The sequence below is a fragment of the Mangifera indica genome, chromosome 9 (assembly GCF_011075055.1).
Source record: "Mangifera indica cultivar Alphonso chromosome 9, CATAS_Mindica_2.1, whole genome shotgun sequence".
Classification (NCBI taxonomy): domain Eukaryota; kingdom Viridiplantae; phylum Streptophyta; class Magnoliopsida; order Sapindales; family Anacardiaceae; genus Mangifera; species Mangifera indica.
In genome coordinates, this window is record NC_058145.1 from 994,477 (window position 1) to 1,015,876 (window position 21,400).

The window sequence follows — 21,400 nt, forward strand, 5'->3', positions numbered from 1 at the left end:
TGAGATGAGAAATTTATCGCACATCTGTTCTAAAGTCACAGCCGCATTCATCACAGACTTGTGATCTTCCTTTTCCCCTCAGGGCTTTTACTTTTCCAGAGCTGTATTCAAGTTCCCATCAAATGAATCATTTTGTAAGACAAGATTGGATCTGTAATTATAACCGAGTTAAATTAAATTGGCTCAAAGATTTAAATTTGAATTAAATTTAAAAATTAAATTATTTCTTAAATAAATTCAAATTTCAATGATCTTGAATTAAACCTTTTCCCACATCAATCAAAACAATATTTAACAAATTGTATTTAGATAAAATTATAAATTATATTAAATTTGATGCTAATAAATTATATTTTAGTCAATTAACATATTTAACAATAACAATATTAATTATATATATTTTTATGGCAAAAGTCATTTATTTAATTAAACGAAACCGCTTTGCCGAATTTATTTCGAGCCCACTAAATAGATCTCCTAGTTTAATAGTGAGGAGAGGTCATCGCCATCACAGTCATGTGACTGTAGATTTCACTCTACAATCCTCGTTTTACGTTTTCTATTCTGAACCGTAGGCTCGTTACCGAACCTCAGGTTCGGAATCATTGCAGGTTCATAGGGCTGAGATTTCTTCGCCAAGTTTCACTCAAAACGTCACGCTCGAAGCAGGAACGTAACTCTCGTCTCGTTTACGCGCTCACTGGAATCTAGTCGATTTGATAGGTACTGTCTGAGCGGAGATCTATGGCGGAGCACGCGGCGGAGAGCAAATCTTTTCTGGAGAAGATCGCTGATAAGATCCAAGATCATGATTCCTCCTCCTCTGATTCCGATGACGATAAGCCATCGCAAGTCGAAGCCGTTACGACCAAGAAGTGGAGGCCCTTCGGCAGAGAGAAACCTGTTCACAAGGTTCTCGGTGGTGGAAAACGTACTCTCTTGAACTCTCCGTCTCTCTTTGTTTCAATATATGTGTGAATATTTCGTACAATGATTTATTTTTTGTTGTGAAAATGAGGATCTGAGTGAACTAGCTTTATACGATTAAATAATAAAACTACGGATCTTATCTTATGACTAAGACTTAGTATGATTATTTGTGTGTTGCAATTAGGACTTGTGGATTCTTGTGGGAAGGGATCTTATACGTGTCTCACATTATTTCTGGAATATGAGTGGCTCAGATTTCATATCATTGTTGCAGGGAGTTTGATTCAATTGCACACGGGATGTGATCCCGTTCTGTGATTTCGTGATTATGTGGTTCATAATAAGAAAAAGTGGTCCTTTGCCTTTCCAAATGGGAAGATTGAAGTGGTTTAGCTGATTGGTTTATTTGGCAATGCTTAATTTTAACGAATTATGCGCATATATCTATTGTTTGAAATGTGGGCTTCAGTTTGCTAATTTATGTTGTAATGTTGCCTCTTAGGAATATTTTGAAAGAATTTCTTTCAAAATAATTATCTTTCTCAGAAATTGTGTTTTGGATGTCAATTTGTTCATTTCAAAATCAAACATAGGGAAAAGGTTGTGCTGAAAGATATGGTCTCTCTTGCAAATGCACAGATAATGTATGAACTATATTTGCTGATCATGATTCATACGCTTTTGTCACAGCTGCTGATGTTTTACTATGGAGGAACAAGAAAATCTCTGCAGGTGTGCTTGGTGGAGCCACTGCTCTGTGGATTCTCTTTGAATTACTTGAATACCACTTACTTACATTGGTCTGCCATATATTGATACTTGCTCTTGCTGTACTTTTCCTATGGTCCAATGCATCCAAGTTTATCAACAAGTAAGGTGTTGGTTATTTTTCCTGTTCTTAAATGTCTTTTGAATTTTATTAAGGCTTGACTTTAGTCCTTTTTTGAAATAGATCAACTCCTCAAATACCAGACGTTAAAATCCCTGAAAAGCATGTTTTGGAAGTTGCTTCTGCTCTGACATATGAAATTAACTGGGGCTTGACTGTCCTGCGAGAAATTGCATCTGGGAGAGATTTGAAGAAATTTCTTGGTGTATGTTGCTTTTAGAGCTCCACTGTTTTAGACATTAGCTTTATGGATGGGCCTATGGTTCCAATTCCTTGTATTTGTTGTTTCCTTGAATTTTATGGATTCACAGCAAAATCCAGTGGCAACAAAAAGCATAAATGTCTATGAACTTAACTATTTAACTCCATGGTCCACCCAAAGTATGTAGTAAATTGACAACTATTTCATTGTTTTTATGCAATTGACATATTTTTGTTCTTTTGGTAATAGGCCATTGCTGGCTTGTGGGTTCTGTCAATTGTGGGTAGTTGGTGCAACTTCCTGACCTTGTTCTACATATGTAAGTGATCCATTTTTTATTTTATTTTATTTTTCTCTTTTATACATGAAAGAATTTTTTTGTTCGTAGTAATTGGATTTTGAATTTGATTGCTTGGAAACAGCCTTTGTTTTGCTCCACACTGTTCCTGTGATTTACGAGAAGTATGAGGACCAGATTGATCCATTTGCTGAGAAGGCACTGATTGAGATCAAGAAGCAATATGCTGTCTTCGACGAAAAGGTTTTGAGGCAAGTTTTGAGTAAAATTCCCAAAGGTGCATTTAAGGACAAGAAGAAGGAATAGATACATTCAGTGGATGAAGGTTTTGAATTCCTTGCATTTTGACGAATGTGGTGTTGTAGTTTATTATCCGTTAGAATCTTTGTTTTCCTTTTTTATGTTTTAAAATAGTGGTTGAGTGCACACATGTTAAACTAAATGATTATGTTATTGCAATGATGTTTACATTCTCTGGGATTATTTATATATGTCATTTATTTTATTTAAAGAATTGTCTTGAAGGATCAAACGCATGTGAACTTACCATTCTTCTTGCTGAAATAGACTTAGATTTTGATCATTCAGTTCCGTAAAGTTACATTAACTTAATTCTGGCCTTCCTCCCCATGCTATGCTACCCGACAGGCCTTCGAAGCTTCACGCCTGCAGCTCCGTAGATACCCACAACTGAATCTGTAAGTAGTGCTGGCAGGTTAAAAAGCGCCAAGAAGGGGACAGAGACAGGAGGGGGGACCCCTTTCTTTTGCTTTCCCTTTCCACTTCTAGATTGGTACGGTGAGGGGACGGTGCGCTACCAGAACCAACTTGGTAACCTGATAGGCTTCCATCGAAACAAATTTTTCTGTCTTGACTTGTGCTTCAGCATTCGTTTTACTTTGGTGTTGTCTACATAGGGTTGTGAGCTGTGCTAAACCGAATTTGGTGCAGTTTGTTGTTCTCATGGGTTGTGAGAGCCAAGGTTTGTCGGAGGTCAGGTCTTGTGGGCTTGTCGACCTGTGGCATGACAAGGCTATAGACACAACCTGTAGTGCCTATGGGTTAAACCTTAAAGCCAGCAACACAACTCCCGGGCTTGCACAATCTACAATTTGCAAGCTGTGCCCCCGTGAGGTGCGTCTTTTTCTAGCAGGTTGGCCAATGCCACTGTCCGGGCCAGCCCCTGAGACATCTCTAGTGTTGTTGATTAACTTCTTCTTATGCATCCTTGGCTTGTAGTGGCTACTTAGCCACCTTGAGAGGCTTGAAGAGCTATGATTGAAGGGTCGTTTTAAACCTAACACATCCATGGTGCGGCCGTCTGAAGCCTTGGGTTGTCATCTCCTGATGACATATTAGTACAAAAGCTTAAATAAACTGATTATTTAGACTTGCATTTTATAGTGCTAGTGATTTGGTTAAAAAAACCTTGGTTATGTTTCGTTCTCATTATTGGGCTTATATTTGCGGCCCCCATACCCACTAACCCATCTTTCTGAAAAAAGAAAATCTTAAAATATTAATTTTTGATGAATCGTTCTTCACTTTAGAGCTGGATTAGAGTATGAGCGGAACAGCTCAAGATTAAGTTTGGCTCACTCCTTTTGTTGAATACTAACATTTAAGAAGGAAAAAAATTATTGAAAAAAAAGGAAAATATTAATGGTCAAAGAAGAAGAAAAGAATCACTAACGAAATAAGTTTTGATATCAACATCGATCGCAAGCTGAATTTGAGTTTGACGAGTTGAATTGATTTCGAAATTAAATTTGATTCAAATTTATTTAAATCAAACTCAAATTATGAGTTCAGTTCAACTTGTGAGTTGGGTATATAGATTAATTTGGTAAGAACTTAACTTGTGATTCAATCCAATTTATGTTAAACAATTATCAAAATACTGTTATTTTGTTTATTATTATATAAAATAATATTATTTTGCCGATGAATTATGAATTTGATTATAAAAGTAAACCACAAAGATAAATTTTAACTCTTGTTACAGGATAGATAAAAATAGAAGATAAAAGAGTGACAGGAAGAAAGATTTGTCAATATACAAATGGGAAAAAATAGAGAGGAAAGAAAGATGCGCATGGGATTAATAACAATATTATATACATAATTTTTTTATATAAATAATAATATATTTTTATATTATTAAATAATTTTAAATTAAAAATAAAATCATATTCAATTACATAATAATATATTATTATTTATATATATTATTTATACATAATTTTACTTATTAAAATTTGAGAGTTAAGACAATTCTGAGCAATTCCGTACTAATAGTGTTCTGCGCGGAGGCCCTTCATCTTTATAGCCTTAGAAACCCTGCTTTCATGAATCCCTCTCCCTCTTCTTGATGCCCAAATGTCCTCTCTTTTTTCTGGGTTTTTCAGATTCTTCTTCGTTTTCAGATGCTTCTGTGTTTCCAGGATTCAGCATTGATTCCCCCGGGTAGTTTGATTTGCTAGCCCTCCCTCTCATTGGAGCCTAAGGCCAAACACGAATTGAGTTGCTTTGATTTTAAAAATTGATCTAAGTTGATTTGATTTAATTTAAATTCATTTAGATTGAATACAAGCTGAGTTCAAGTCAGGAAGACAGGTTTATTTTTTATATCAAATTGAATTCTAGTTAGAAGGAGTTCAGTTTGATTCAACTCTTAAGTTGAGCAAATGACTCGATTCAATTTAAATTTTATTTACAATTAGATTCAAGTTATGTAAAAAAATTGTCAAAACAATACGTTTCACCCATTATTGAATAAAAGATGTCATTTTGTTAATGAGTTGCAAACTCTATCCACAAATCTGATCTATGAATTTGAGTTATGAACTCAAATCGATATCAAACTTCAAATTTAGGGACCAAATCGAACTCAAAGAACTCTAAGCTTTGACTCAGTTCGATCCTAAAGTTTGAAATACAAAGCTTGATTTGAATTTGTAGCTTAAATTTGTTGTTCAAATTTATGGTTTGAGTTCGCGACTCGTTGATAAAAACAATGTTATTTTGATAATTTGTAATACTATTCAAATCTAGTCATAAGTCAAGTTCGAATTGAATTCAATTGGGCTAAGTCAAACTTTCTCTAGCTTGAGTTTAAATTCAAACCGACTCTCTCAATTCAAGCTCAACTTGCATTCTGCCAAAATGAATTCAAACTAAACAGAGTCAAGTTGAGCTGGTTGTCAAGACTATCATAGCTTATTTTGAGTCCAACCCTAATTAAAGGCATATTAAACTTAAACTTTTAACTTATTTCATGTAAAAATTGTGAGATCCGTCATTAAACCCAAAATTTATTCTATTTTGTGTAATCAATTCTTGCTCGTTGGCGTTAAAAATATAATTTCTAACTAGCTATGAAAAGGGTAATGCAAACTTTCTCGATACCAAAAAATGATATCAACTGGAAGAATGTCAATCCAACTAAAGGAAATCCACACAACCGAAACATAAATTTGTTGCATAAGAAAATAAGTACTGTAATTTTGATGTTGGTTTTAGGGGTAAATATGAACTAAATCAAGCTTGAACACTCCTTATCTCGAATTCAATTAAAATAAAAAATAATTCGATTTGAGTTTGTCGAGCTAACATTAAAAGTGGCTTGAGTTTGGCTTAAATAAAAATGATTTATTTCAAGTTCGATTCGAGTTTGACTCCAGTTTATAATTTAAATTCATGGTTCAAATATGTGACTTAGATTCATATTTTAAATTCATAACTCAATGAGAAAATGACGTCATTTAACAATTATTTAATATTCTTTAACCTAGCTTACATGTCAAACCGAACCAAATCTCTCTAGCTCGAATTTAGCTTAAGTTCGTTAAGCTAACATTAAGGATGCTTAGAACCCTCTCTCCTGAATTTATGTTTTTCCAAAGACCTCCAATTTTTGACCACTTTGTATATTAAAGCACACAACCCCTGAGTGTGGGGGAACAGTTAGTGGTTTTTGAGTCACCCTTTCACATATTAAGTGGATTACCAAACCAATCGTCTCAAAACCCCTTGAATTCATTTTTTTTTCAAAAGCCCCTCGATTTTGGTAATTTTTGTGAGTTATAACACATGACCTTTAAGGGTGGGAAATAACCAATAGCTTTTTAACAACCCTTCACACCATCCACCCCTCACACATAAAGGTATATGACCAAACTGATAGTCCTTGAAGCTTGCATTGAAACTCCCTTCCTTAAAAAAGGCTTTCCAAAAACCCTTAGTTTAGACAATTTAGCGGGTTATAACACACAACCCTTGAAGGTGAGGGAATAACCAATGGTTTTTTAGCCTAAATTTGCACCATCCACCCATTATATGTCAAAGTAGATGATCACTCTAATAGCCTCTAAACCTACTTTGAAAACCCCTCCACCAAATTTGCACTTTTACAAAAACCTTCTATTTTGGCTATTTTTGTGGGCTATATAACACACAACCTTGAGGGTAGGGGAACGATCAATAGCTTTTTGACCTAAATTCCCATCATCCATCCCTCATGCGTAATGGTAGATGACCTCACATACAGTCACTGAAACCCACACCCAAACCCCCATAAATTCGTGCTTTTCCAAACCCCTTGTTTTGAGTTTTTATAGGCAATAACACATGACCACTGAGGGTGGCAAAACGACCTATAATTTTTGGGTCCAAATTCACATCACCCCTCACATGTCAGGATAAATGACCTAACTAACAATCTCATAAGCTTGCATCCAAACCCCCCTAAATCTACATTTTTTTTTTTTAAACTCTCCATTAATGCCATTTCTATGGGCTGTAACACATAATCCTTGAGGGTGGGGAAACAACCAAGGGTTTTTAGGCTATCCTTCACACCATCCACCTCTCATATGTTAAGGTAGATGAATTTATTGACAATTCCCAAAACCGTTCCCGATCCCCTCTAAATCATTGCTTTTCAAAAAATCTCTCATTTAACTATTTTTGTAGACTATAGCACATGACCCTCAAGAGCGGGGGAATGATTCACAATTTTTTGTCTAAATTTGCATCATCCATCTCTCATGTGTCACGATAAATGACATCATTAACCTCTGAAACTTGTACCCAAACCTCCTAATTGTGTATCTTTTTTAAAATATATGTTTTGATCATTTTTGTTGATTATAACACATAATCTCCAAAGGTAGAGCATGATCCGCAAGGTGGGGGAACCCACATCCTACTCGATCTACATGAACAATAAAATTTCAAAAATCTACATGAGTAATAAAATATGAACCCGCATCCTACTCAATATATATACAAGTGGACTCAAAAGTATCTTCAATCTTAAATGAATTTTAATTCTCATCAAATTGGTATTAATATGTTGATCTCTTGTATGAAAGAGATAAATTGTAAGGATGTGGTTGGGGTGATAGTTTGAATTTTCAAAATTGTAAATATTGGATTGTAAGTTTTTAAACTTGTAAAATGATCAAACTATCATTTTTAATATGTCAATGTAAGATCTATAAAAGGATTATTCTTCTTATTTTTTAAGAATTTTTTTGGCTGAAAAAATATATTTTATCCTTATTTTTTAAATTGAATTTGATTTTAGATTTAAAAAAAAAATTGATTTAAACCATCCAAGAATAGAAAAGTATTTTTGGATTGAGAAAATGTAATCCACTCTAATAAATATTAATTTATATTTTGTAAAATATCACACCAATATATGTTAATGAAAATTCATCATATTTTTAAGTCAATTAAATTTGTTTTAGGGGTCATTAATTGTATTTAAGAGCTAATTAATTGAGAATCTACAATTGAGAGAAACTTATCTCTATAAATACATTATAAAATAATATAAAAGTAAAGACAAAAATACTAATAAAATGACGTGGACATGGATATTTATGGATCCATTTAGGTTTTAATTAGGCCAAACGACTATTTCCCACCCAAGGTTTAGCGTTTTCTCAAAAGTTCCCCCTTTAACTATGGAAACACCAAACACCCACCCATGGCCGGTTAGATTTAACTAAACCCTAACGGTGGTAGGGGTAAAATCGTCATTTTTGCTATAATATTAAAAATAAACTAAAATAGAATCTAATTTTGCCCCCCTAAACTTTAAAAACTGAATTTTCCCCCGCCTAAGTTTTAAAAAATTACAGTTTCACCCTAGGGTTTGGTTTTGAAATCTCCGGTGACCTCTCCGGCTTCGTTGCCGACGGCCGCTCCCTCCCGAAGCAACCTCTCCTTCCGACGATCTCTTTCCTCCCATTTGGAGATCCGATCAGCGCCCGGAGACGCCGTGGGAGACGAAGAACTTCGTGTGGAAGACGAAGTTCTTCGTCTTCCCAGAAGAAGACCTCTGGGAAGACGAAGAACTTCGTCTTCCCGACGAAGTTCTTCGTCTCCCACGACGTCTCCGGGCGCCGATCGGACCTCCAAATGGGAGGAAAGAGATCGCCGGAAGGAGAGGTTGCTTCGGGAGGGAGCGACCGTCGGCAACGGAGCCGGAGAGGTTGTCGGAGATTTCAAAACCAAACCCTAGGGTGAAACTGCAATTTTTTAAAACTTAGGCGGGGGGAAAATTTCAGTTTTTAAAGTTTAGGGGGGCAAAAGGAGATAAAATTTTCAGGCGTTAGGGTTTGGTTAAATCTAACCGGCCATGGGTGGGTATTTGGTGTTTCCATAGTTAAAGGGGAGACTTTTGAGAATACATCAAACCTTAGGTGGGAAATAGTCGTTTGGCCTTTTAATTATGTACCAAAACGGCAAAACCAGACCAGATTTTGTAGGATTCTAACATTAAGTTAGAAAACTATGTACTAGCAATCAAAACTATGTGCACCTTCTAATGGGGTTGTTCAAACTAGGTTGGACAATACTTTGACATCGAATTTTGGTTATAGAAAAATAATATATGAAAATCGAATCATTTTGAATCTATTTTAAATACACAAATGAATATATATTTGATATATATCTGTAGATAATCACGTATGCATAGCAATGTTATATCAAAATTAGTAGTTTTACATATTTCATCACTCTTCACCCTATCAACTCTCTCCTTTGCCCTTCCCCAGTAAAAACCTAAAGCCGGCATTTGCCAGATTATATTTCCATAAAAGATACAATGCTTAGTATCTAAGTCTTCCATCCATTGCAGCCAGCCTATAAATACTTATCAATACTACCAAGGCAAAACAATCGCAATTCTATTCTCATCTTCTTTCTCGTAATGGCATCTTCTGGCTATCAAGTAGAGGTGACCATCTCCTCCGCCCAAGACCTCAAGAACGTCAACTGGCGCTACGGCCCCAATAGGCCATACGCTGTCGTCTGGGTCGATCCTAACGAAAAGCGCTCCTGCAAGGTCGACGAAGACGGTGACACTTGTCCTCACTGGGGCGACATACTTACCATCCCTTTACCTGGCCCCGTCGACAGTGAAACCACTCTCTTCGTCGACATTGTCCATGCTGGCAAAGAGGAGGATACCAAGAAACTCATCGGCTCCGCTCGTCTTAAGCTCAAAGAAGTTCTTGATGAAGTCAGGCATGCCCGTACTTTGACTCTCAAGCGACCATCTGGTAGGCCTCAGGGGAAAGTTGACGTAAAAAACATAAGAGTCATTGAACCCCGATATCCTCCACGAGATGCGTATAACGCACCTCCTTATGGGTCTCCTGCTCCGCCATCATACGGTGGGTATGTTTTTGTGGCACCAGTGCTACTCTTCTTTTACATAGTGAAAGAGAAGAATTTGTGGCCATGTTTTTGTATTTCTCCATTAAAATGATCCATTAATAAATTTCTAAGAGTTTCTATGTCTTTTCTTATCATTTATAGTTATACTGGATCGAAATTTCAAACGATTTCAAAGCAACAATTCAAATTCATTTAGTGTTTTAAAAATCAAACCAAACAGATCGGCTTGATCGATTAAACCGTGAAGTAATGTATTATCTAGTTTAATTTCAAGATCTAATCCGATTTACATATAAATATTAACTGATTTGAAATTATGTCAAACCTAATAACCCGTTGAACTGAAAAAATTATTTAAAACCAACAAAGTTACATAATACTACATAGTTTTTATCTTATTGAAACTTAAAAAATTACAATTTTTAATACCTTAATTAAACTAATAATAAAATTTATAATCAGTTTTTTATTTATTTATGTAATAGAATTTTAATTATTTAATTAATATATTTAAAATTACATTTTATATTGTTTATGTATTTTAGGTTAAAAAATATAATAAATATTTGACACCATTTAAAAATATATAATAATTTAGTAAAAAGTTAAATCGGTTGATTGTCTAATTGAATCGATCAAACTACAAATCAGTAAAACAACTGATTTTACCATCAATCTAATTTTAAAAACATCGACTATTTTCCGCCAAAGGTTTGATGAAAAAAAAATTTTGTTCTTTTACATTTTAAAAAGTGGACCATTGAATATGTTTAAGTTTTCTGCAAATTACTTGTTTCGTTTTTTATTATAATTATAAAATTGTTATTAATAATTAATATAAGTATCAAATTATCAATTTATTCTTATTAATTTTAAAACTTATCGTTAAAATTTATAAAATATCAAAACTCTAACTAGTTTTAAAATATTATATTTTGAAAATTTTTTTTTAGTATAGTTGTCATTTTTTGAAACTATTAAGGGACATATTGAAATTAAAAAAAAAATTAAAATCACCTTTGGATTTTTCTTTTATTTTCAGAACACCTTGAAAATTTTATTAACACTGTTAATATATTTAAAAATTATAATTTACCCTCTAAACTTTCGAGAATTAAATAAACTAAAAATAAAGGAGAAAAAAATTAAAAATATAAAGAGAAAGTGAAAATATAAAAAATCTAGGCAAAATAACTTTCCTATCCCTAAATCGCCCAAAAAAAAAAACTTCTCTACCCTTTCACTTAACAAAATTCACTAACGAAAGTGAATGATGGGTGAAATTTTGGGTTTTTGAAACTTAAAGGGTGGCAATAGGTTCTTAAAACTTAAAGGGTGGTAATGTTATTTTAGCAAACCTTTAGTGGAAAATGGTTTCTTGACCTCTATATAATTACATAATTCACTTTTAGGCCGATGGTGTTACGGGATTGAATTATGGGCTAGAGCCTACCATGAACATGATGCCCAAAGTAATTCACAGTAGATTTAGATTTAATCTGAACTTGTCAAACTCATATTATAATTCAATTCAAATAAACTGATTTCAAATTAAAGAATTTTTGGTTTGAATTCAACTTAGCTTGAACCGTCTTATCTCACTGATGTCATCACACTAAGTATCATCTTATTGACGATGTTTTTTTCTTCTTTTTCAATAATTCTTTTATATTTAAATGATTATTCTTCTTTTTCAATGATTCTTTCTCTTTTACTAAATAATTCAAATAAGTGAAAAATGATTTGGAGTTAGCCATCTTAAATTCAAATTAAGCGTGAACTAACCTTTGTCATAATTTTAAAAACTAGATCGGATTGATTTTAAACACCCTTGGATTTTTTTAATTTTCAAAACCCCTTAAAAATTTTATTAAAATTCCTAATATTTTAAAAACTTATAGTTTACCCTCTAAATTTTTTAAAATAGAAAATACTAAAAATAAAAAAGAAATGAAAAATAAAGAGAATAAAGGGAAAGAGAAAATAAAAAAATTTATGCAAAATAGCCTCTTACTTTTTCACTTAGCAGTATTTACTAACGAAAATAAACGATAAGTGGGAATTTGAATTATTGAAACTTAAAGATGATTATTTGTCATTCTAGCAAACCTTGGGTGGAAAATACTTTTGACCTCTATATAATCACGTAATTCACTTTTGGGTTGGTTGGTGTTAAAGGATTGAATTATGGCCCTAAAGCCTACCATGAGCATGATGCCCAAAGTAATACATACAAGATTTGGATTTGGACCAAACTTATCGAACTCAAATTACTGTTTAGTTCAAACAAATTTTACTTCGAACTTAAATTGACTTAAACCCTCTTGCCTTGGTGATGTCATCACACCAGAGATTGTCTCACCGACGATGTTATTTCTTCTTCTCACATAATTCTTTCACATTTGAACCATTGTTCTTCTTCTTCAACAATTATTATTCTTCTTCTTCTACTTAACAATTCAAAGGAGATAAAAAAGATACGGAGCTAGCCACCTTGTATTCGAATTAAACTCAAATTAACCCTTATTGTGGTTTTAAAAATCTAATCAACTAGCTAATTCGACCGATTGAACCGTCACCTATTAGTAAAAATGTTTTCGTTTTACTTAAAAACCGTTTTTTGAGTTAAACTATATTGAACCAAATAGTTCAAACTATGAAATCAAATAAAAAACTAGATTTGATTTGATCTGATCAACATAAAAAATCAATTTTTTGTAATTCATTGTTAAGACTTGAACTAAAAACCTTATTTAACAATTAAAAAGGCATGTATCACCAAATTAACTTTGTTTTGATATTAAAATAATTTAAACTCTATATTAATTGATATATTATACAATTTTTATAATATTAATTTTAAATAATTAACAACTTCACCTATTTGATTAATCTTAGATCATTATTTGTCTTTTATGTCATCGTCTACTTTAATATAGGCTGGCCAAATCTCCATAGACAGAAAGAAAGAGAGAGAACAGTGAGCTCGTGACTGATTAGGGCGAATGATTGAGTATATCACAAGAAGCACGTCTTTTGTCTTCTATTACTCACCCTCACAAGATTCTCAAACGCCATTCTTGTATTTTGCTCAATTTCTCTCAACCTTCACCATAATGGCCTCTTTACATTATTAATCTTAAACCATTATTTGTCTTTTATATGTATCTCTTTTTTTCATTGATTTTATTTAATTTTGTCGAATGCCTGATTTAAAAATATTTCTATTGTCACGGGCATGAAGGTTTGGCACAATAGAATGTCCCATCTTTGATCATACCCATTTTCTAGACCTAACAATTTATATTATAAGATCATACGTCGATCGTATCAGTTCATATTTTGTATTAGAGATTATCAATTTTAATTTGATTTGAATTAAAATTGTATCAAAATTTTTAACTTTAGATCAACTATTAAATATTCAAATTGGCTCGATCTGATCTGATATGAAATTATTAATTATTTTACAAAATTACCTCAATCTATTATTAATAAAACATATTATATAACATTTTATCTTGTTTATATATAGACTGAAAATTATATACTAAGAGCTTTAAAATATATCAATAATTTGATTAACTAAATCACATTCTTACCACTTAATAATAAAATAAAATATTTAAATAAAATAAAAAATAATATGAGTAATTATAATTATATAAAGATACAACTATATATAATTGATAAAGATTTTAATTGTTGTTTATATTTTTTTTCAACATTTTTATAATTTATCTCTAATAAATTTTATTAAAGTATTATTTCTTCTAAACATTCGAATCGATTTGAGTTATATCAAGTTAAACTCTAATATTACTCTATTTAATTTTGAATTGTGTTAGAGTGATTAGAGATAAATTTTGTGTAAAAAAATTTAACTCTAATTTGATTTTTTTTATATCATATTAGATTAACACGTTGTATTAAAAATTATCATCTCTGACATTTTCGAGGTTTAGACTATTGTTGGTTTCATTTTTTTATAGTTTCAAAAGGAGAGCAACTCAAGCTTCTATCCAATTTGTAGAGGGGCAATCAAATCTCTTTTCAGTGTAGCACTTGACTTCACTCTTGGACTCTCCCATTTCTAGAGTAAATCTCTGTCCCTCGTCTCACTAATATTTTGACAATCTTTTGCACTATTTTAGTGCTCTCATCATGTCACCATGAGAAAGCCTTGAATTTAATGACCAACCTTAAAACTCTTTCAACGAGTTTTGAACCCATATCATCTTGCACCGCCCCACATTTACAGCAAAAATTGAAACTTTTTATTTTAGAAAAATTGAGAACTGATCAAATTACTGGCCGTAGAACTTTTTTATTCTATTTCTTCTTAGCCCCAATAACATAATACTCAATACTCATGGAGACTTTCTTCAACAATTCTCTCTCCACTTCCCTCTCTATATCCCAAATTCTATCTTCCTCCAACTGTCTCTTCATATTCCTCCATGGAAGATCAGTCACCAACACCACTCAAAACCTACAAATTAACAGCATCCTCGATCTCTTATATCAAATCAAGTTCCTCCATTGTACCTTCCTTCCTTTACAAAGCTTGCACATCAACACCTCCATCTCACATTCTCCGTGATGTCTCACTCACTGCCTATCCATCTCAAATCCTCGCCATTGTTGGTCCAAGTGGAGCAGGAAAATCCACTCTTCTTGACATTTTAGCAGCCCGAATTTCACCCACAAATGGCACTCTTCTTCTCAATTCTTCCCCAATCAACCCTTCCTCATTCCGCAAGCTTTCCGTTTATGTCCCTCAACATGATGCCTGTATCCCCTCGCTCACTGTCTCTGAAACTTTCGCCTTCTCAGCACGCCTTCTTGTTCCTAATCCATCGCAAATTGACACCATTGTCTCTTATCTTCTCACAGAGCTCAGGTTGACTCACTTGGCCAATACTCGGCTTGCTCATGGTTTATCAGGTGGTGAGCGTAGAAGAGTCTCCATTGGCCTGAGTCTCCTCCATAACCCAGCTGTTTTGCTCCTTGATGAGCCCACTTCAGGGCTGGATAGTAGCTCGGCTTACAACGTGATGCAGATCCTCAAAACCATCGCTATTTCACGCCACCGGACTGTGATTTTATCCATACATCAACCAAGTTTCAAGATCCTTTCTACAATTGATGAAATTCTCATGCTGTCAAAAGGGACTGTTGTGCACCATGGAACACTTTCATCGCTACAAACTTTATTGCTCTCCAATGGCTTTACTGTTCCCCCTCAACTTAACGCCCTTGAATACACCATGGAAATACTAAACCAGCTCCAGGAGAGCCATAAATCTATTACACCGCCATCTCTCCCTTCATCACCAACGCATACTACAAGCAATTCTGTTTCTTCCGATCATGATGTGAAAAATATCAGGCATAGAAGCTCAAGGATCCAGGAAATCTGCACTCTATATCACAGATCTTGGAAGATCATTTACAGAACAAGGCAGCTGCTTTTGACTAACACCTTAGAAGCTCTTATTGTAGGCCTTGTTCTAGGAACAATCTACATCAATATTGGCTATGACAAGCAAGGAATAGAGAAAAGGTTCGGTCTTTTTGCCTTCACTCTTACTTTCCTTCTCTCCTCCACAACTGAGACTCTTCCGATCTTCATAAATGAAAGGGCAATTCTACTGCGAGAAACTTCAAGTGGGGTTTACCGGCTGTCGAGTTATCTCATAGCAAATTCCCTTGTTTTTTTGCCATACTTGCTTGCAGTTGCAATGATATACTCCTTCTCGGTCTACTTCTTAGTGGGGCTTTGTGGTTCTTGGCAAGCTTTTGCTTACTTTGTTTTGGTCATGTGGATCATAGTTCTAATGGCTAATTCATTTGTTCTCTTCTTGAGCTCTCTTGCACCAAATTACATCGCCGGAACTTCCCTTGTAACAATACTTCTCGGCGCTTTCTTTCTCTTCTCCGGCTACTTCATTTCCAAAGACAGTTTGCCAAAGTACTGGCTCTTCATGCACTTCTTTTCAATGTATAAATATGCCCTCGACGCCCTCCTCATCAATGAGTATTCTTGCCTGGCGTCAAGGTGTTTCATTTGGTACGAAGAGAACAGCACGTGCATGGTGACAGGAAGAGACGTGTTGCAAAAAAGAGGACTCCATGAAAGGCAGAGATGGACAAACATCTATTTCTTAATAGGATTCTTCGTGCTTTATCGTGTGCTTTGTTTCATGGTTTTGCTTAAAAGGGTTTCACAATCAAAGAAGTGAAGCTGTTGAATCTACATCTTAATTTTCTTTCAACATGTTTTTGAATCTGTTCCTTCAAATTTGAAGATGTTGTTTTGGATTATGAGGCTTCATTGATCTCTCTATCAAATCAATAAATTCAAATTAATATGCAAGTAAAGCATGTTCAATTCGCACTTGTATACTTCAAAACTTTTTTTTTTTTTTTTTTTGGGTAAGTAACTTTAAAACTTATTCACGAGATAATTTCTATTTTCATTTATATGTATTCTCAAATCACTCCACGCAAAATTCCAAAAATTTTGATAAAATGTTGAACGTCTAGAGGAACAGTTCGTTCTTACTTGAAATGACCACAATGGGGATTCTAGAATATACATTCTATTATATTTGCAAATATTTTATATGTTTGGAAACGTTATAATTTTTTTAGTTTAGTTTTAATTGGTTTTCTTTTCCTTTATTTTTCGAGACTAGGGTTTTAAGAAGCATTTAAAGACTCTTTAGCTCTAAAAACATTAGAATTTTTTTATTATTATTGTTTGAGTGATTCATCAAATATATGGGGTTGATTTCTTTTTTATCTAATTTTCTAATCTTGGTACAATTCGATTACGGTTTATCGTATTGCTTGTTCTTGATTTGTGATTCCAAAACTTTTGAAATTGAGATCTCTACAAGAATGTTACCCATCTTCTCAACAGCATAGAATAACAAAGTGGGCTCAAATTATTTAGAAAAAGATAGTTGATAAGTTCATTAAGATCGGTGACCCCATTCTTTCTGGAACTTTGAAGTCACGGGTCTCAATCTATTAATATTAAAAGATGATGGCTGAGTGAAGAATCCGAAGTGTCGTCCTCATGATAAATGGGGTAAAGTAGTGCTGTCGGATCTCGAAATGTTGTGCAAAATTTGTTTGCTTTCGTTGTGAATCAGTGCAGGTTCACGGGCTTCCCTTTCTGTAGTCACATGTGAACTTCTCTAATGCCTGGCTTCTCTCACGTCTTGTCAGTTTGCTTTCTCCTTCGTCAAGCATGTTGATCATGTTAAAAACTCTCATTGATATGGATCCTGAAGATGACAACCTAATCCAGTCTAGTTTAAACGGATTATGGATACGGGTTGATTTGGGTTAGACCAAATTCGAACAAAGGTTAATTCGAATACAAAAAAGTTTACTTCGGGTTTGTTGGTAAACAGTGATTTGGCCAGAGAATAGTAATATAAGAATAAGAGAAGAAGAATAATTGTAAAAAAAAAAAAAAAACCTTTAAGAAATAACTTAAATAGTAAAAGAGGAAATTTTATGTACAAGAGAATATGAGTTCAAGTTGTTTCTGACTATATATTAAGATTAAATTATTAATTTATCTAGTTTAATGGTTGTGAGGTTAGTCATTGAATTTAAAGTTTGTCTTGTTTGATAAAGAAGAGATCAATTCACTGGAGAAAAAAGTTTCAGAAAAAAAAGGAAAAGAAAAGTTTCAATGAAAAGTTGTAGAAGAACTCTTGAACTCAAATCAAGATATCAAACTAAAAGTCTAAATTAAATTCGATATGTTCAAACCAAATGCCGATTCTAACCCAATAATGGAGACCTAACTTGAAATAAGTCTAGTCTATATTTTGAAATAGAGAAATTTATGTATGGACAATTTCAAATCAATTTTCATAATACAGTGATGGCACCACCTAATAAAAAATGTACCTAGAATCATCTATATGATAATAAAAGAGACAATTTTGTTAACTACATCATCTGTATCACCTCTGAGACTCAGACCTTCAAGGGCTAACTCGACAATATGTGTATTTCTAGTTTTGAATGAGTCTGATCGGGTTTAAATCATTATTCAATTTGATTTAAATCGAATTTGAACTGAAACCATTTCAATTCAAAGTCCTACTCAAGTAATTATGATATTTTCATTATTAGAGATTGCAACTTCATGAAAGAAATGCATTGGGCTCTTCAATCAAGCCTCTTCACGAGTTTTTATTATAATCTATGGCTTAATTAAGACATTATAAAACAGGTTTTTAATTTAAATAATTATATTTTGAGGGTTTTTATATAATTAGTATAACAATTGGACCTACATTTCTGTTTCTAATTTCTTTAAATAAATAACTGTTTGCCCTATTATCTGCCAACACTTAACACAAAATTCGATCATTTTCAGATGGGTAATATTATATATATACATTTTTTATATATAATTTAAGTATATAGTTGATATATCATTATATAATTAGATATTATTTTATTTTTAATTCAAAATTATCCAATAATATAAAAACACATTATCTGTTTATCTAAATTGTATACCAAAAATCTCTCTCACACCAAAAACTTAAGAACAAGTAATAAAAGATATTACATGCATCTTGTTGATAACATTTCTTGTGACAAATTGACTTATGCATTTCAAAATATTATACAAGATAGATTATGGTAGGTAGTAAAGTTGGGAATATGATAATGGGCCTAATATCTACCACATTATTTGAAGTAGATATAATGGAAAAATTGGACATGAAATGATTTTTTTAACATGATTTAATTTGTTTTTCGAGAATTTACGTTTATAGTTATGATATTGGATACTCAAGGAGATACTTCGATAAAGTAAGTATAGAGACTAAAGAAAAGTGTCCAAAGGAGGACTTGACTCTAAAGAAAAGTCTCTAGGGAAATTGCTTGACTCAAAGATCTTGTCACCTAATTTAAGATGAAATCAGACTGATCTTAATTATGATATTAGATGCTCAAGGAGTTTACATCCATAGTTATGATTGATCTTAATTAATCACTTAAACATGAGTTATTTACTTAGCAAAATGAGATAAGATGTTAATTCTCGAATTGTAACGGATGGAGGTGTAACCCTTCTTTTCGTCTTATAAATATAAAAGATTATTTAGAGGAAAGGGGCAAGCATCCATAGATAAACTTTCAAAAGATATCTATAGATAAGCGAGGAAACCCTCTGAAAAACGTAAATACCCTAACTAGAGATCTCTAGTCATCTACATCCTCATTAAAACATGTATTCTTTCAATTTTATATATTATATTAAAATATTTTCCCAAAGCTAAATAACAACATTGTAGACATCAACTTCCGAGCAATAAGTCGATCACATAAAAAACTTTATTATATCTAATTCAGTCACACTTTCATTTATTCTCATATAATAGATATAAGATTTTTTAGTTAATTCTAACTGTTATTAACCATATTTTACACAAATTCAAAATTGCATACTTCTAATTGGTGATAAAAAAATATTATTCACTATATTTTTTTTTCCACCACAAAAAAATATAATTGGTGATATAAGACACATGTTGAATGGGCCAAGTCAATGTAAATTGAATACTTCTTTTTCTCACATTTAATTTTACGTGGAAAATTGTGGTCTAATGTACAATCATGGCCATCACACAAGTCTAAGTTAATTTCTATTAAAATTTTATATTAAAAATAAAAATAAAATTATTATTTTATCATTAAACGTTTAAAATTTTATATTATTCTTTTTTTAGTTTGAAAAATTAACAATTTTTTTTTAAAATTAAGTTTTAAAAAATTTATTTTTTCCGGACCATCCCCCTCCCCCCAAAATCTAAATCCTAGGATTTCAAAATCTAGAATCCAAAGTGACAATGAAAGCAAATGTAGATGGCGACAAAAGCACCCATGATGGCAATAAAAACAACCAAGTTATAATATTTTATATTTTATTTTTTAAAATCAAACATTTGATATGATGCATGATTAAAAAAATAAATTTTTAATACATAATATAATACATATGTCGAATACCATATTAGGGTCTATGTCAATGAGATTTTTAACATTATAAGCATGCTTGATGAAGGAGAAGCCAGGCATTAGAGAAGTTCACATGTGACCACAGAAAGGGAAGCCCGTGAGCCTGCACTGATTCACAACGAAAGCAAACAAATTTTGCTTAAGATTTCGAGACCCAACAGCACTACTTTACCCAATTTATGACGAGGACGACATTTTGGATTCTGCACCCAGCCATCATCTTTTAATATTTTATTAATAGAAGGGAAAAGGATTACTCCCACGTAATTTTAATTAAATTTCAAAATTACACCCATAGCAATTAAAAAATTAAAACTTTTATCTATAACTTAATTTTTTTATTAAAAATACGAGTAAAATAATTATTTTATCATTTATATTAATAAGATATAAAATTTATTCTTTTTTTCTATACTTTAAAAATTAATATTTCATCTTTGTTTAAAGGTTTTAAACTCTAAAAAATAACATTCTTACCTTTAAACCTAAAATTTTCATATTTTTCAAACTCAATCACCCCCCGGTAGCCTTGGAAAATAATAGTTTCACCTTTACTTTTCAATTTCAGCTTTCGACATCTCTTTTAATGTCCTCTCTAACCTCATCATTCTCTTGGTGTCACAATAGAGTGCGACAAAGAGACTTTCTTTGTCACACAATAATGCAAAAAATATGAAAACCTTAGGTTTGGGGTAAAAATGTTACTTTTTAAAGTTTTAAAACTTTAAGCAAGGGTAAAATTGTTATTTTTAAAACTTATGATAGAAAAAGTAATAAATTTTATATCTTTTTAATATAAACAGTAAAATAACAATTTTACTTTTATTTTTTAACAAAAAAATTATAAAAAATTAAGTCATAGGTGAGAGTTTAGGTTTTTCAATTATTATGGATATGATTTTTAATTTTAGCTAAAACCTGAATGGGAAATAGTTCTTTTCCCTTAATAGAATAACAAATTGTATATCAAAAATTGATATATAATTTATGTATATAAATATTATATTATCGACAATTAAATTTTATTTTATCTTTAATATAAAATTATATTAATTATAAATATAAATTATATAAAAAAATAAATATACATAATTTAATTGGTCAAGTAATATATTTAGGAGCAGTGATAATTCATTATAAATAAGTGGAGAACATTTTTACAACTAAGAGACGCAAGTTTGAAAAGTACATTGAATATACATAAATTAGAATTAGTTATTATTAAATTTAATAGTCTTTACAATATTTAAAGAAATATTTTTAAAATAAAAACAAAAAAGTGAGGACGTGGCATTGATTTGCCATGAAAGGTGCAGAG

The 21,400-nt window shown here is 32.2% G+C and overlaps 3 protein-coding genes across 3 annotated transcripts; all 3 read left to right on the top strand.

The window, feature by feature from the left end:
* The first annotated feature begins 626 nt into the window (after positions 1–626).
* LOC123224766 (reticulon-like protein B3) lies at positions 627–2,830 on the top strand. Its single transcript, XM_044648473.1, has 5 exons — positions 627–931; positions 1,621–1,801; positions 1,883–2,024; positions 2,271–2,340; positions 2,444–2,830. The coding sequence occupies exons 1-5, from the start codon at positions 745–747 to the stop codon at positions 2,623–2,625; spliced, it is 762 nt and encodes a 253-aa protein (XP_044504408.1). The 5' UTR covers positions 627–744; the 3' UTR covers positions 2,626–2,830.
* A 6,618-nt stretch (positions 2,831–9,448) lies between these two features.
* Positions 9,449–10,136, top strand: LOC123226540. The gene has a single exon (XM_044651068.1). The coding sequence runs from the start codon at positions 9,548–9,550 to the stop codon at positions 10,106–10,108; it is 561 nt and encodes a 186-aa protein (XP_044507003.1). The 5' UTR covers positions 9,449–9,547; the 3' UTR covers positions 10,109–10,136.
* Positions 10,137–14,239: 4,103 nt separating this feature from the next.
* On the top strand, positions 14,240–16,396 carry LOC123225120 (ABC transporter G family member 4-like). The gene has a single exon (XM_044648987.1). The coding sequence runs from the start codon at positions 14,478–14,480 to the stop codon at positions 16,260–16,262; it is 1,785 nt and encodes a 594-aa protein (XP_044504922.1). The 5' UTR covers positions 14,240–14,477; the 3' UTR covers positions 16,263–16,396.
* The last annotated feature ends 5,004 nt before the right edge of the window (positions 16,397–21,400 follow it).

Coding starts and splice junctions, on each gene's coding strand:
- LOC123224766 (XM_044648473.1), top strand. CDS start 745: ATGGCGGAGCACGCGGCGGAGAGCAAATCTTTTCTGGAGAAGATCGCT. Junction 932..1,620: donor GGTTCTCGGTGGTGGAAAAC/GTACTCTCTTGA, acceptor CTTTTGTCACAG/CTGCTGATGTTTTACTATGG. Junction 2,025..2,270: donor ATTTGAAGAAATTTCTTGGT/GTATGTTGCTTT, acceptor TTTTGGTAATAG/GCCATTGCTGGCTTGTGGGT.
- LOC123226540 (XM_044651068.1), top strand. CDS start 9,548: ATGGCATCTTCTGGCTATCAAGTAGAGGTGACCATCTCCTCCGCCCAA.
- LOC123225120 (XM_044648987.1), top strand. CDS start 14,478: ATGGAAGATCAGTCACCAACACCACTCAAAACCTACAAATTAACAGCA.